Source organism: Aphidius gifuensis, linkage group LG2 (assembly GCF_014905175.1).
Source record: "Aphidius gifuensis isolate YNYX2018 linkage group LG2, ASM1490517v1, whole genome shotgun sequence".
In the NCBI taxonomy this organism is placed as follows: Eukaryota; Metazoa; Arthropoda; class Insecta; order Hymenoptera; family Braconidae; genus Aphidius; species Aphidius gifuensis.
The window spans coordinates 5,669,915-5,686,611 of record NC_057789.1 but is presented as its reverse complement, the minus strand read 5'-3'; the positions used below and the strand labels follow the sequence as shown (position 1 = coordinate 5,686,611).

At 24.2% G+C, this 16,697-nt stretch overlaps 2 protein-coding genes across 2 annotated transcripts; one reads left to right on the top strand and one right to left on the bottom strand.

Annotated features, from left to right (window-relative positions):
- Positions 1–531: 531 nt before the first annotated feature.
- Positions 532–7,945, top strand: LOC122848639 (GPI transamidase component PIG-S). The gene is made up of 7 exons (XM_044146855.1): positions 532–632; positions 5,802–6,032; positions 6,109–6,303; positions 6,381–6,788; positions 6,869–7,155; positions 7,246–7,595; positions 7,672–7,945. The coding sequence occupies exons 1-7, from the start codon at positions 587–589 to the stop codon at positions 7,769–7,771; spliced, it is 1,617 nt and encodes a 538-aa protein (XP_044002790.1). The 5' UTR covers positions 532–586; the 3' UTR covers positions 7,772–7,945.
- On the bottom strand, positions 591–14,962 carry LOC122848640 (protein I'm not dead yet-like). Its single transcript, XM_044146856.1, is given in 22 exon segments — positions 591–1,144; positions 1,213–1,591; positions 1,656–1,985; positions 2,061–2,186; positions 2,267–2,337; positions 2,412–2,526; positions 2,596–2,861; positions 2,924–3,038; positions 7,277–7,320; positions 9,124–9,246; positions 9,503–9,731; positions 9,812–9,917; positions 10,081–10,212; positions 10,526–10,601; positions 10,745–10,808; positions 10,916–11,010; positions 11,120–11,228; positions 11,343–11,557; positions 11,624–11,736; positions 11,844–11,914; positions 12,536–12,699; positions 14,186–14,962. Coding segments are annotated over 21 exon segments (3,207 nt in total). The 5' UTR covers positions 12,682–12,699; positions 14,186–14,962; the 3' UTR covers positions 591–862.
- Between the last annotated feature and the right edge of the window lie 1,735 nt (positions 14,963–16,697).

The following is a 16,697-nucleotide window of genomic DNA, read 5'->3' as shown; positions in this document are numbered from 1 at the left end:
TTTTTTTTTAAATAAATAATGATGTTTTAGGAGGATCATCTGAGAATTGCTGCAGGTGTTATTTTTATTGATTGTTTATAACAAATTTCTAGCTTTAAAAATTATACCGTTATTATGCAGGTATAATTAAACAATTAAGAGTAATTATAATTTTATTAATTTAAAAACAGATAAAAATACTTTTAAATTATTATTCATTACAAAATATGCAATTTAATATATTTTTTTTTTTTTATGGATTAGCGTTTTTTGGAAACCATCTAGTGGAATTCATCGGAATTATTTAAAGTCATGTTTATTGTTTACACACACACATATACACAGACTATTGCTAAAGTTAAAAAATAATTGTTGCTATTTATAATTTATATTGCTACAGTAATCTTATAAATTGTTATTGTGTTTTTATAACATGTAAAAAAATAAATAAATAAAGTGTATAAAAAAATGTTTTAAAGATTTGATTTATTATCAAAATAATAGGTTATATTTACGTGTAAAAGTGTCATATTTATTTTGATTATATAAAATAAATAAACAATATTTTATTGCTGTTGTTATTTGTTAATTAAATTATTTTAATGAGATGGCTGATGAAAGTGAAGTAATTCCAAAGGACAATCCTACTGATGGTAAGCCAAATAAATAATTAAAAATTTATTAACAATTACAAGATTATTGTAAAAAAAATTATCCAGGTGATTTTTTTAAAAATTTCAATTTATTTGTTTTGTTTTTCTTTTTAAATACATTGTTTATGATGATAAAATTATATGTACAAAAAAAAAAAAAAAAAGAAATACTCAATTTAGAAAAAGACAAATGATGATGATGATAATGATGGACAATTAATTTAAATAAATTATAAGGAAGATGTTAATGTGGTATTTAATGGTTCTGCCCATGATGGATACTCATAAAGATCAAATACATAAACACCCCAAGTATTCCAAGAAAATACTGTGACAATAAGAGTGATTATTGTTGGTCCAATTCCAGCAATGATAAAATCATTTGTTCTAATATGACCAGCAGCACTGGCAATGGCATTTGGTGGTGTACCAACTGGTAAATGAAATGAAAATGAACAGCACATTGCTGCTGGAAGCATCAAATACAATGGATGAAGATGTACAGCTCGACTCTGTAAAAATTAAATTGATTAATAACAAGATTAAAATATAAATAGAAAAAAAAAAAAAAGACAATTACCATTTCAGCTAAAACTGGAAGAATAATATTAGCAACAGCAACATTTGCTGTTAATTCAGTAACACATTCAGCAAATAAACAAACAAGAACAAGAATTGTAAAAGCATTATAATCCTTTAAACCAGATAATGAATTACCCAACATTTTAGATAAACCAGAACTTGAACTACCAGTTGCAATTGCAAAACCACCACCAAGAACAAATAATAAACTCCAGTGCATTTTTTCATGTATCATTTTCCATGTTATTAATGCTGGTGATGATTTTGTTGGTCGTTTATCTGGATCACTATTAAATGCATTTAAAAAATCAGGTCTTGATGGAATTATAAATAATAAAATTGTCAAACCAATTGCTGCTGTTGAATCCTTAACTGGTCTATAAATAAAGAAATTTAATTTATTAAATTTATAATTTTTTAATCAACTAATGAATAACTTACAAATCAGTGATGTATGAAGGCCAGCCTTTAACAAAACCTGGTTTTCTAAAAAACCACAATAACACAACTGTTATAAATAATGTACCAACAATCCATTCACTCCATTTAACTGGTCCAAGTTCTTTGTATTTTTTATCAATAACTGATGCAGCAACTTTTTCCCCATGTTTACCAATGTCAATGGCTTTTGCATCGTTACTATTTGGTCTAAATAATCCCATGTACATTATTTGTAACCACAACCATGTTAAAATACCCATGACAATCATTGCTGGTACAGTATAAAGCATCCATGATGCAAAATTTATACCTGGACTATTTGGAAATCGTCTGTAAATATTTTTACATTGTTAATACAATTTTTAAAATCATTTAATCATTATATTTATTATTAGGAATTATTACTCTTCATAAATTCCTTTGAATGTTAAATTTGTTCCAGTTCCAACTAGTGTACCAATTCCTCCAATACTTGATGCATATGATGCTGATAAATAATACACCATTGTAGTATGTGTAGGCTTTTTCTGTCTGCATCATCAATACATCACAAATTAATTTTCTTTTTCATTTATAATTAACCAGTAAATTGTTTATTTTATTTTTTTTACCTTTCTACACCTTGTTCTTCTTCTCCCTCGGTACTTGATTCATCAAAAATAAATCTATCACCAAGTCCTTGCTAAAAATAATAAATACATTATTAACTTGATATAATTTTATTTAAATATTTAATTATTTATTAAATATATTAACCGTCTCAAGTTCAAGCAAAACAGTATCAACAATTGGAATCATCATTGCTGTTGCAGCAGTATTTGATATCCACATTGATATGAACATTGTCACAGAGAATAAACCAAGGCTCAAGCTGATGACAAATAAAAATAATAAAATTAAAATTCCATTATTAAATTTATATAAATTTATTGCAGCTTACTTTCGATGACTACAGCCAATTAGTTTGATGATTAATAATGCAACTCTCATGTGAAGACCAGAGCTCTCAATGACAACAGCAATAACAAGACTTCCTATGAACATCATTGTTGTGTCATTCATATAACAATCAGCTGTTTTAGCTGTACTTAAAATTCCCATTAGTGGATAAAGTACTATTGGAATTAATCCAGTTATTGGAAGAGGTAATACTTCTGTTACCCAAAACATTGCCATCAGTGTTACCACATAAAGACACTTGTACATCTAAATTTAAAAATTAAATTAAGATAATTTTGATGGTTGATTTAAAATAAATATATTGTTACCTCTTCGTTGTTTATAATGACAAGTGGAAGTAATACAATTGGCCATAATATCAAAATAATTGTTTTCCAATAAAGTAAAATAAATCTTCCAAGAAGAACAATAAAACTATCCTTTCTTCCGGGCCTTTAAAAAAATAAATAAATCAATTAATTATTTTAATGTAATATTTTATAATTATATTATTAAAAAACATACATTTTTGTTTCCAATTTTATGGAAATATCATCTGTTCTAGTCATCTTGATTTATAAAATTACAACAGCCACTGCATTTGCTGTATTTAATAATTAAAAATAATTGAAAAAAAAAACAAACAAATTCTTAAATTAATATTTAACTCCAAATGGAAAACGTGGATATTTTTTTCAGTGGTAGCATTGATGACCATGTCAGAGTCTATGCACTTTTAGTCTCTGGTCAATTGGCAGACTGAGCTAAATATATACTTGTTCATTTTGTCAATCAGTTTTATAAATTGATATGCGTCGAGTAATAAATTATTTAAATATTATTAAATTCATTTGATAAATTTATTTATTATTAATTTTACTGTTATTAAATTGAAAAATTTACTCAAAGTAATATTTTTATTCAGGAAATAGAATGACGTTAATGACAAGTTCAATGAATAATTTAATATTTGAAAAATGACATCATCAAGCTTTATTAATTAAAATCTATATTTCTTTTTTTTTTTTAAATAGTTTTTAAAAAGAGGTCATTAGTCAAGTTACACTCTGCAATGACCTTCTTTCGTCATATAATTTTCCATACAAATTTACCGTTAATGATATCAATACATAAAAATTAAATCTATTTATATTGCACATGTATTTTTTAATCTTAAAGCCAGTAGATTTAAAATGAAAAAAAATACTTAAACAATTTTTTAATCACAACTTACCTTTGTTATAAAATTAATTTATAAAAAAAATAATTTAAAAATCAATTAAACAAATAAATATTGACGTCAATGATTAGAAATTCATGAATAAACATTAAAAATTTCGAAATGAGAATAAATTATTTCACGATATTAATATTAATTATTAAATTTTTATAAAATATTTTTAAAATGAACAAGTATATGATGAAAAATAATATGAACAATATTATTAAGACTCTGATTGACTACTGTAAATTGTCAAGTTGTTACGGGTCTTGTGTTCTTCTGGGCCCCTACTCAGTCACCACATTTGTCACCACCCCATCCAACATTATCAAAGGAAATATATATATTAAAAAATTTAATATTATCTTGGTTATTTAATGCGACAAATTATCTCAAAGCATCATTTAGATTTGTCAATTGCACATATTTTTTTAAGTAACCTTTAGATATTCATTGCAGTAAAAGTTGTATCATCAAATCATCAAATCATCATCAGTTACATCAAGCTATAATTTATTCAATCAAATATTCTAATAATAAATCTCAACATGTTGTTACTTTTTTTTATTTTATAATTATTTCAAGTTATTCTTGTCATGTTAATGTTAACTCAACAATATTCTGCAGTTACTTTTATGATGATTTGCAATTTAAAAAAATATCACATCGTTGACTTCAATTTATTTAAAAAAAAAAAAAATGATTATTCAAGTTACAAAAAAAACTATATAATACAAATACACACTTGACTTGATGTCTGATGGCTCAAGTGTGTTTTAATAATTGTAAAAATATTATCTAAAAATATTTCTATTGATAGCTGATTGATTTTTTAAATAATATCTTTATTGATTATCTATTTTTTGCGATAATAGAATATTTAAAATGCGCATTAAACAAATATAAAAACACATCAATCACAATGATGATGATGTGCAGTGTGTGATAAAATTATTTAAAATATTCAAAATATAAATTCTAGAGTAATTGAAAATTTATGAAACACTCTGACAAGGATGAAGTCTGTCATTCAAGATGTTATCTGTTGCATATTAATTGAAAATATTACAAAATTATATTTTTAAACTAATTTAAATTGTAAATAAATAACAACAGTTTATAAATAATATTGGCTATTGAATTTTAATCAATACATTCAAATAAATATAAACAAACAAAACAAAGAAGCAGCAAGATGATCTAGATGATGATTGTCTCATTCTGATATGTGTTACATATAAAATCAGTATAAAAAATCTCTTTGTCCTTCAATAGATAACACTTGATAATAATTAAAAAAAAAAAATAATTATTCAAAATAAATATAATAATGTAAAAGATCATTGACATATTTATTTATATTATGGCAAAACAAAACATTAAAAAATTCAAAACACATGTTAATTTTACCAACAGGAAAGAGATTAAATAACAAATAAAAACACATTATTAATATTTGTTGTTTTTTTTTTGTTAACTCAATTGGCTTGAGTGTCAATATTACGTCATAAATTATTTACAATGACTTATGTAAAATAAAAATATATTGCTATTGTTAAATTGATAATATTTTAATGACAATTTAATTCAACACAAGTCAATTTAAACTATGAAAAATATATATTTAAATAATAAATAAATAAAATAAAATAAAATTCAATATTATTTGAGTTTACTTACACGTGCATGATGATGATGATGAGCTTGAAATTATTTTCTAGTATAATGTCAGTGTCATTTTTTAGTGTATCTCCCTTCCAACCCTCATTGGCACGGTTCCATTATTTCTTGAGGAAGCTTTTTATACTCAAGGTCTACAATAATTTGTAATAATATTTTTTAAAATAACGATGATGACTTTTTTTAAAAATATTTAAAAAAAAAACAATATATATTTTGACATTAATTTTGTCCTTGTAAAAATAAATATTATAATAATTTTGTTTTTTATTAAATCTATGTTTTGTTTTGTTTTTTTTTTTCAGCTAAATATCGTGTTTATGCAAGTATATCATTTGCTGTTTTGTTGCTTGGTGTTGGTGTACCACTTTGGTGGCATACAACAGCTGTGTTAAGAGCTGATCTTCCATACGCAGGAATTGCATCTTTATCAAAACTTGATACTAAAATTTACTGCAAAATATATCTAGCAGCAATTTCAGATAATCGTGCTAAATTACTTACTGATGAAATAACAAAATTTTTTCATAATTCTGGTGAGTTTAATATTTAAATTATATTAAAATTAAATAATATAAAAATATTAATTTTATTTAATTGAATCATTTGCAGAATTGTACAAAGTTAATGTCAGCCATGAAGTGATATCATCAAGTCTTGTTAGCTCATCATTTACACCATCTGATTATGAAAAAGTTGCCAGTTCATTTGATCTTAAAGTTGGTGAATTATTATTACTTGAAGCACCAAATTTGTCCAGTGTTGTTGTTGGTACAAGTAGAAGTGTATTTTATCCCAGTGATACAAGTAAGTTTATTTATTTTTTTTTCTTTACAACATCAATAACATATACTTGCATTTATAAATATTTTATTTTAAATTAGGTGGTATTAAACTTGCTCAAATATTATCACAATGGATATTACGTGATAAATCATTGGCATTGACAAGAAATGCACTTGCTGATCCAACAAAATACAGTCTTGATGAAGACAATCGTCGTAGATTTCCAGCAAGTCCAGCTTATGATATTTTATTGACAATGATTAATCCAGATCCAGAAAAATTAAAAATAAATTTAAATTTAGCACAACTTTCGGAAAATTATATTGAACCATTTTTACAACATTTATCAATTGTTGCAAATTATTCAGTTAAATCACAGTGGCTTTATTTGATGCCATTGGATGTCAAGCCAAAGCTTGTTAAAGATAGTACACGTTTGGGTAAACATTATGCACTATCAGAAGATGTATTACCACAATTAATAACACCATTAGAAAAAAAATTGGGTAATTAATTTTTAATGTACATATTATTATTATTTTAATTGATTATAAAAAAAATTAAAATTTATCATTGAATATTTTAGGTTCACAAATGAGTCTTCATCCATGTATTAATTTAGTTGCATATGCTGTGCCATGTGAAAATTCACCAATTTATATTTATACAAAAGCTGGACATAAATCAAAATTTTTAAATAATGTAGAAGCATTTTTATCACCAAGATGGGGTGGTGTTATTATTTCAAATCCACCAGCAGATGTTTGTGAAGAGGCTAAATCAGATGAACCTGTTGAAGTTGTTCCAAGTGATGTTACTATTATGGGAGTATTTTTGGCACAGCTCAGAGTTCTCATTGGCATACCAGATCCTGTAAAAAATATATTATTATAAAAACATTAAAATTAATTAATTAGAGTATTATTGTTTATTGAATGTTGTTGTTGTTTTTTTATGTGACAGGAGGATATTATTCCTGGGGCTCAAGTAACACCTCTTGTTGGCTCAAAGCCACGTGATTGGGAACTGGATGCATTGCTGAGAATCCGAGCAATTGAACAACTAACTTCAGCTAAACTTACACTTCAATCATTGGCTCAATTGTTGGGTGAAATAAGTAATATTGTCATTACTGAAACAGTTGGTAATCGTATTAAAAATGCTCTTAATCTTGTTGAGCTATCAGCAAATAAATTGGAAAATGGTTATTTAACTGAGGGATTTTTATTGAGCAAAGAGGCATTTATTACAGCTGAGGCTGCATTCACTGATCCATCATTATTGGCACTTTTATATTTTCCAGATGATCAAAAGTAAATTATATTTTTTTATTTATTTATTTATTCTTTTTAAATCAACTTTTTTGATAATTTATTTTTATTTTTTCAGATATGCAGTTTATATTCCATTATTTTTGCCAGTTATGATTCCAGTATTACTTTCTTTAAAAAATATTAAACGTTATTATTTTCCATCATCATCAAAGTGAACAAAATAAATATTAAAATATAAAAAAAACCAAAGAGTGGATTGAAAAAACAAAAAATTAATATCAAGCAATTATTTCGTACAGTAAAAACTTGTGAATATAATTTTATTGAAAATAAAAAAACAATTTTTTATATTTTATAAATTAAATAAATAAATAAAAAACAAACAAATCTTATTTTCTTTTTTTTTTTTATTAAAAAAACTTTTATTATGGCGGAAAAAAAAAAATTACAATAAACTATTTGTTTTCCTATTGTTGGTGCGAGCATAGTAATAAATCTTTTATAATTAAACAAAAGATTTTTACAAGAAAAAATTAAAATTAAATTATTATTTAATTATTTTATTATCTTGCAAACATTCAATCATTTTTGCACATGATTTACATTTAAAAACAGTCGTGTCAATCACACTGTCGTTCACATCAAAGTAAATTAAATTAATCTATTTATTAACTAAGTAAATTGTTAGAAATAACTCGAAATAATATATACACGTATAATCCTCAACCACTTACCAAAATTAAATGGTTACAAAAAAGAAAAAAAAAAAAAAAATTACAAGTGAAGACATTAAGTTACTTAAAGACTAAAAAAAAAAGAAACAAAAAAAAAAAATAAGATAGAACAAACGACTACCTCTTTTTTTTTTATTTTCAGATTCATTTATCCTGTTTTGATGCAATTATGTGTGTAGTGTAAATGTCTGTTTTGTTTTTTAAATTATTTAAAAGGCACTAAAATTGCGTGCACCATTTTAATCAACGCATTAAATTGCACTAACAATTGATGACAGGGCATTTAAATTAGCCCTATCCCAGTCTTTCTAATAAGCCAGAAAGATTTCCTGAGATAATAAAAAATAAAAAATAAAATCATTGACACAACATTGTTGTCATTTTAAATACAAAAATGTATTTTTTTTTTCTTTTTTTTTCATTTTTCCCTCGACATATTATATTCTCAAAACTAAAAAGAAAAACAATTGCAATAAAATCTAAAAAGTACTTTAACGAAAAAAAAAAAGTTATAATTGAGATTAAACAAATTGTTTATAATAAATATTAATAAAAAAAAAAAAAAAAAAAAAGATAAAGGTCTTTATTGGACGATATCTTATTAACAAAAAAAAATAAAAAATAAATTATAATTAACGGGCAGTTGTGAATGAAATTAAGTTTCAAATAAAAAATAAATTAATCATCATTGTCGTCATTTTCAATAATAGGCATAAAAAAAAAGTAATTAATATAATTAAAATGAAGAAAAAAATAATAAAATGTAATGAAAGAGAGAAAAAAAAAAATTTTATAGAAATAGATTATTGTCCATGTCAATGAGGACTTTGAACTAGCTTCATCGCGTGCTGAAATGCATCAGCAATATTCTCAAAAACAGGTACACCTTCGCGCGTCGCATAGTCTGACAAGTAATTCCTCCCACGATTGTAATCCTTCGTGGCTTGTGGAGTCAACTATATTAAAAAAAAAACAATAATAACTATTTAATTTTATTATTAAAACATAACATCTATTTTTTTCTCATGAATCATAATATAAATAAATAATTATTTTGAAATAACATATTTATATTTATAATTAAATGCCAATGATAAATTAATTCATTAAATAATGTTTATTAATTATTATCAAGGCTAACAAACCAGAAGTAAATAGTGTATAAATTATATTTAAAAATTTAAAAAAAAAAAAAAATAATATTAATCATACCTGTTCACCGGAGATTGTAACACCATTTGGTATTAATTTAACACATAGAACAAGTTTAGTACGAAGACCAATTAAATACGCTGCCAATGCCGAAATAGCAATACCACGTGAATGACTTGGTATTATTAATAATATAACACGTGAATTTATCATAAGTTGTAATTCATGAGGTAATAAATCCACTGTGTAATCATTCATATTGGGATGATACAACGTCAAGCCCATTGATCTGTTAATCATTTATTTTTTTTCAATTAATATTTATTACAAATACATTATTGTTTATTAAAATTGTTATTTAAAACTCACTTTATCAATGGTGCTGCAACGGAATTAAGCCAAATCAGATCTTCATCAACAACGCCAATATATAAATGACGTTTTTCTGATTCAGGTATATGTGAATTAATCCAATCTGTAAAATATTTAAAATATTATTTATCTATTTTATTAAAAATATATTTAAATTATTTTTTTTTATTACGAAATAATATTGGAATTTTTATTTGTCAAGTTATAAGCCATATAGCCTTGATAATTTTTAAAACTAGAAAATTTTTTAAATTTTTATATTTTACTTTCGCAAGTTGTTCCATAACTCGTTGGGTGTCTTGAACATTCTCTTGCAAGATCACAAAATTCATTAAAATTTATTTGTTGATCTGTTGGATCATCATTGGGTATAAAATTATTTTCACTCTTGTAGTTTTCTAAACAAAAAAACAAAAACGATAAACAACAATGAGATTAATTTTTTTTATATTTCTTGTTTTTATGTTAAACGAGTATGATAAAATTCTCTGATAGAAGAAAAATAATGATGAAATCATTCTTGATGTATTTTTTTTTTTAAGCATATAATTTAATTGTTTTTGTTTTCCTTTGTATTTTTTTTTTTTCTTCTGGGAAGATGAGAAATCATGCAAAATATATTTTTTATTTTCTTAGTAAGATGATAAATTTGAGTCATTTAATTTATTGGAATAAAATTAAATAATGTTTATTGTGTTTATGATATATTACCTGGATTACTCACGACATTGTGAATCTTTGGTAATGATACACTGCACTTGGCATTTGTTTGAAGTGCAATCCATGCCTGTAAATTTAATTTCAACAAATTAAGCAATATTTTTTAAAATTAAACTCACTGCGATGTAGCAAAAATATCCATGTATAAATATAAAAAAAAGAAAGAAGAAAAACAAGATATCTGATTTAATAAGAATTTTGCTTACTCACATCACCCAAACGTACTCCACCCGTGTCATTCGGATCGAGTGATCTAAACATTTTTTCCAGTGCGCTAAATAAATAAAAAATAATCATCAAATATATCTCCATAAAGATCAAGAATTCTTAAAAAAAAAAAAATACAATTCACGTCAGAGAATGAGAGATACAAATACATACATTAAATCGACTTCATTTTGGGTCATGGATAACTGTGTGGGCATTATTTCATCCTCCGAATTCAAATCTTGTACATTTGTTGCTTCACGAAGAATCTATAATTAAAAATAATAATTAAAATAAAATAATAACAATTAATAATACATTAATAATACATGTTTATTATTTTTAAATAAATAAATAATATTTTTTCTAATGAATTACCTTGTAAGTTCCATTAAGTGCGCCACATAAATTTTTAAATATTGGTATCCTCTGTCTTTCCATAAAATATTGGAGTACGAGAACTCCATTCATTAAATCGCGATATTCCCTGAAAAGTAAATATTGAATAAATTTATAATAAAATAAAAAATAAATGACTTCCTTATTCATTAACGTGGGTGTAAATATTTAAATAATAATAAATAAAATAAATAAAACTAACTGAGCAGAAATTTTTTCGCCAGATATTGTTTGTCCTTTTTGATAATGATAAACAACAAGCACCAATGAATGACATCTTGATGCTGCTAATTGTGCAACTTCAATTATACTTGCTGCATTACGAGTTTGTTTATCAATAACAAATAATAAAACTCTTGCATTTTCTTTAGCTTCAAATTCTTCAGCAATTAATTCTGGTTTCCATTCTGGTACTTGCTAATTAATATAATATAATTTATTAATTAATGTAATATGATTAATGATAAAAATTAATATACTTACTGGATTGTAATATGTTATTCCAAATTTTTGAAGTGCTGGTATTGCTATGTCTGCTCTCCAAGTTGTAGGATTACAGGATCCACCTAAAAATACTTCATATGCCATTCTTACTGCTGTAAAAAAAAATTAAATAAATATATATTCATGTAATAAAGGGTATACTGTATCAAATAATTATCGTAATTATAATATTGAAATTATTTTTTATTGTGTAACTTACGTGAACTAATTTTATGATTATCGTTTCCATCATGGTGCAACGCTCGAGTATTACTCGTAGGTACAGTTGCTCTATAAATTTAAAATAAAAAAAAAATATTATTATTATTACATTAATAAAGATTGAAATAAATCAATAGAAATATATATTGATTAAATTTTTTTTTAAATAATTATGCAAATGTATTTATCGAGTATCAAGTTTATTGAAAATTAAAAAAAAAAAAAAAAAAACAGACTTGCCAACAGGGCCACAAGCAGCAAACCAATTCTAAACAAAAATAAAACAAAAAAGCAATGTGGAAATATTTTTAATATAATTATTTAAAAAGCGTAATTTTAAAGAAAAAGAAAAAAAAAACCGGATCAAATATTTAAAGAAAAAAAAAAGCAGGTCAATGCAGTGACACACAAAAACAAACGTCATTTAAAAAAAAAAAAAATAAATAAAAACTGAAAATTTAAATTTGATTTATTTAAAATAAAATAGTGACATACTTTGAAATATTAAATCTTTTAGCAACAAGCCGTAGTACTTCACGTTTCGGCATTTTAATATTATCCAAAGATCAAATTAACAATGTAATCTTGATGCCTGTATCCTGCAAAAAAATCCACACTGCGTTCTAGTTTAATTTTAACTAATTAATGAATTTAAATATAAATAAAAAAATATAATAATAATATTAATACCCAGTGTCATAGACTTGTGATAGTTTTTTGATAAATTGACCCAAGTCACCAATCATCATACAGGCATCAGGACTGTTCCCAGAGCAGTCCTCTACCCGTGTCAGCATTTCATGCGACCAATTATCAGATTGTGAATTTAACAGCATCACGAATATCAAATTTACCTAGAACAATAATATTATTAATAACATGACATTCAATGCATGAATGAATAACATGAAAATACACATCATCATCATCATCATTTGTATTGACGCATTCTACAAGATAATTAAAACACAAAAAAATAAAAAAAAAAATGATAAATTACACGTGGCACTGCCATTGACCTTGAGTATAAATTAAAAAAAAAAAAAAATTATGACACATTAATATTGAAGCCATAAAAATTGCATCTTGACAGTCATAAAACTGACAACTTTAATCATCATTTAGAAAATTTATTTAAAAAATAGAAGACAATTTTCTTGACAAAAGAAGTCAATAAAGCTCCAGTGAATATATCAGTTAACAAATTCAATTTTTTTTTTCATAATATAAATCAACATAATTTATTGTTAGACTTGTAATAATATATTAATAATTTAATTGTATAATTAATATTCAAGTGAGTATACAATAAAATAAAAAATAGATCAATGGAAATTTTATTTAATGTCTCTTTTATAAATGAGTGGGTTGACAATGTCAACAAGAGTATGCTCATCGGCCCTGACTGTTTGTCATATCAACCACTTCCACCACCACCATCACCATCATCAACAACAACCTCAACACCAGCATCATCATCAAAACGATAAAATATTATTTTAAAATCATCACAACAAACATCAACTAACCTTGACAGGGTCTCAATAAAAACCATGCCTCAAAAAAAAAAATAATAAAACCTGTATGAAATATTTGTTGTCACTAATTTTTTATGAATTTATTTTTAAATAAATTAAAAGAAAATTTTTAAATAAATTAATAATTATTATTAAAAGTACATATTAATATATATAAAATGTTTTATATTTATTTTTTAATGTAAAAACTTTCACTCTCATCTATTTTACCCTGTCAATAATATAAATAAAAAATTCAACACTGATAATATTAACAATCGATATTGTACACCCTCCCACCAAGCGCAAAATCATTCGACGACAGCAAGCCTCGCGCGCCGCTATTGCTCATACTTATTTATACACACCGTTATATTTAAAATGAAAGAACCCAACACACGGCATTTTATACCGCCACACAATTTTACACCGAAAAAAAAAATATATATATATAAAATACATATATACACAATTTAAAATTAAAAAGAAAAAATAAAAAAAAATCTCTGTTGGGTGCTTTGAGTTGATGCTCCCACGATTTACAAAAAAAAAAAAAATCTTAAATGCTTGTCATTTCGGAGTAAAAACAATATTAAAAAAAATATACGAAATAAAATTAACACAAAAAAAAAAAATATTTAAATTTTAAAAATTATATTATAATAGTTTATTTCATTTTTTTGATGTAAAAAAATATTTATAAAATAACAGTAGGCATGATTAACAAATACAAAAAATAAAAAAATGATTAGATAAAAAAAAAACAAGGAAAAAAACGTTATCTATGTAAACAAGTATAATAATGTGTTTAAATTATCTGTACCTTTTAAAATGAACGAAAGACGAGTGTAAACAAACAGATCCATATATATTCCAGAAAATAAAACAATTTATATTGAGTATTTCACCATGTCTCACATATATAAAATAATATTAATTAATTATTAATCAATACATAGGTATTATAAATGTGAGTAAATAAAAAAAATAATAGCCAGTGTCTCTTTGGAGTATCACCACCACCACACACACCACTGACTCCTTCCGCGTGCAACAACGATCACAAAGCACTCACTTTTTTCATTCCTCTCTGGCTCTCTCAGTATCTCCCTCACTCACAACACTGACAACCTCTTCTCTCTCTGTCTCTCTTATATATCCCTCTCATTCTCTTTCACCAGATTATAATAATGTTTGACTACAAACAAAATCAAATGAATTATTTACAAATTCAACAAACACAAAAAATTGTCCCAAAAAAAAAAAAGAGAACACTAAATAATATGTCACTCGTCTTATCGACACTCAATTTCTCAATGATAATAATAAATCAATAAATTAGATCAATATTTATAAACTCACTGTGAAAATTTTTTAAATGTTTTTTATAAATAATTATTGATGTTTATTTATTTTTTAATTATGTATTTGAAACATTTTTGTTTTCGCAATTGACACGCTGTGGGGTAGGCTCAGTTTTGCGTGTAAGAAATTAATATATATAAAAAAAAAAAAAAGTAAATAAACAATAAATAAAATAATAGCAAGTTGATATTAATTCGCGTGTGTGTTGCGTCTCGCGCACCGCGCACAGACTAGCTTAAAAACATGACGTAAACCTCCAACAATGAAGCGTGATGTCACACGGTAAAACACTAATACATACTCACAAATTTACTCCCTTCTTTTTCCTCTTTTTAACTCGTTTATTTTTATTTTTTAAATAATTCCTCACTATACATTCAACACACTACTGAGTATATATATGGATGTTTAATCCATATACAGATGACTTGTAAATATAAAATTTAAAATACACCAATACGAATGTTATTAACTGGAGGACTATTGATGTGAGTCCCCCTCATTTCCTCTCACTTAATATTTTTATTTATATTTATTATTGGTGTTTTATATTGTTTAAATTATTAAGGCCAAAAACCTCTTCCTAAATTTCCTCACGACAATCGAATTGATAATTTTGTTAACGAAATTTTAACTACCTGATGGAAATATTATTTATTTTTAAATTTATTTATATTTTTTAAAAATAATTATAAATATTATTATTATCATTTTTTTTTTTTACTTTTTAAAATTGTTTTGTTTTTGTTAGCTAGAAATTATGGGGGTGGATTTTTTACTGCTCGAAAATAATTATATATATTTATTTTTTGCATAATTTATCATCAACCGTTAGATAATAGAAAAAATTAATATTAAATATTGAATTAATGTATATGATAATAGTATTTTTTTTTTTTCTAAATTTAATGAAGAATGATGACGTGATTATTAATATAAAATTCAAAACACGTTAACACACCTGGTGAATATATAAAAAAAATTATAAAAAACGAAAATAAAAAAAAAATAAATGTATTTGTTGGAGTGTCATGATTTATGAGTTTAATGTGATAAATTTAGTTGTATAGTCATATTTTCATCCGGAAGACAATGACAATAAAAATCATATGAATTAATTAATATTAAGTTGGAATTAATTTATTAAAACTGCGCTATATAATTAATCAAAACAATTCAACAATTTAAATCTACTTGAATTTACAGCTATAAAAAAAATTCTTTTTGCTTTATTTTTTTACCTGATTATAAAAAAAGTTGATAATAATTATTATTTAATAATTTAACTAACTGTTAATATAATAAACAATATTTTGATGATTTTTCCTTTTTTTTTTTTGTTTCAAGTTGATGTATAAAATCGAAATTACAATTTTGTTTTTTTTTCATAATCAAATGAACTTTTATGTAATTTAAAGTGGAAAGATAATATTTAAAATAATAATAGTATTGAGTATATATATTTGTATGTATATATAAGACATAAATATAAATGTGTATATATATATTTAAAAACATAATGACACAAAACGCGTGGTGTGTATATTTCCACATTTCTATACCGCCCAGTTTCCTATTTCTATATTAGGAAGCATGGTCAGTCAGTCAATTCGACATGATTTTGTTGATTTATATAAAGAGAAAAAAAAAAAAAAAAAACCACATATAATTTAAAATAAACATACTAAATTTTATAAAATAAATAAAATTGTTTTAAAATATATATATCAATTGATTATAAATTTTAAATATTGCGTAAATCAAGGTTAAAGAATTTCATGTTTTTTTTTTTTAAATTTGATTTGATGGATCTTGTGATGTTCTCATCACAGATAAATTCTACCCAAATATGACGATTCAGAGTCAACTGAGTATCAAGGTGAAAACCTTGATGAAAATATATATACATTTTTAATTACAGTCATTGAAAAAAAAAATGAAAAATACAAGAAAAACAAGAAAATAAAATT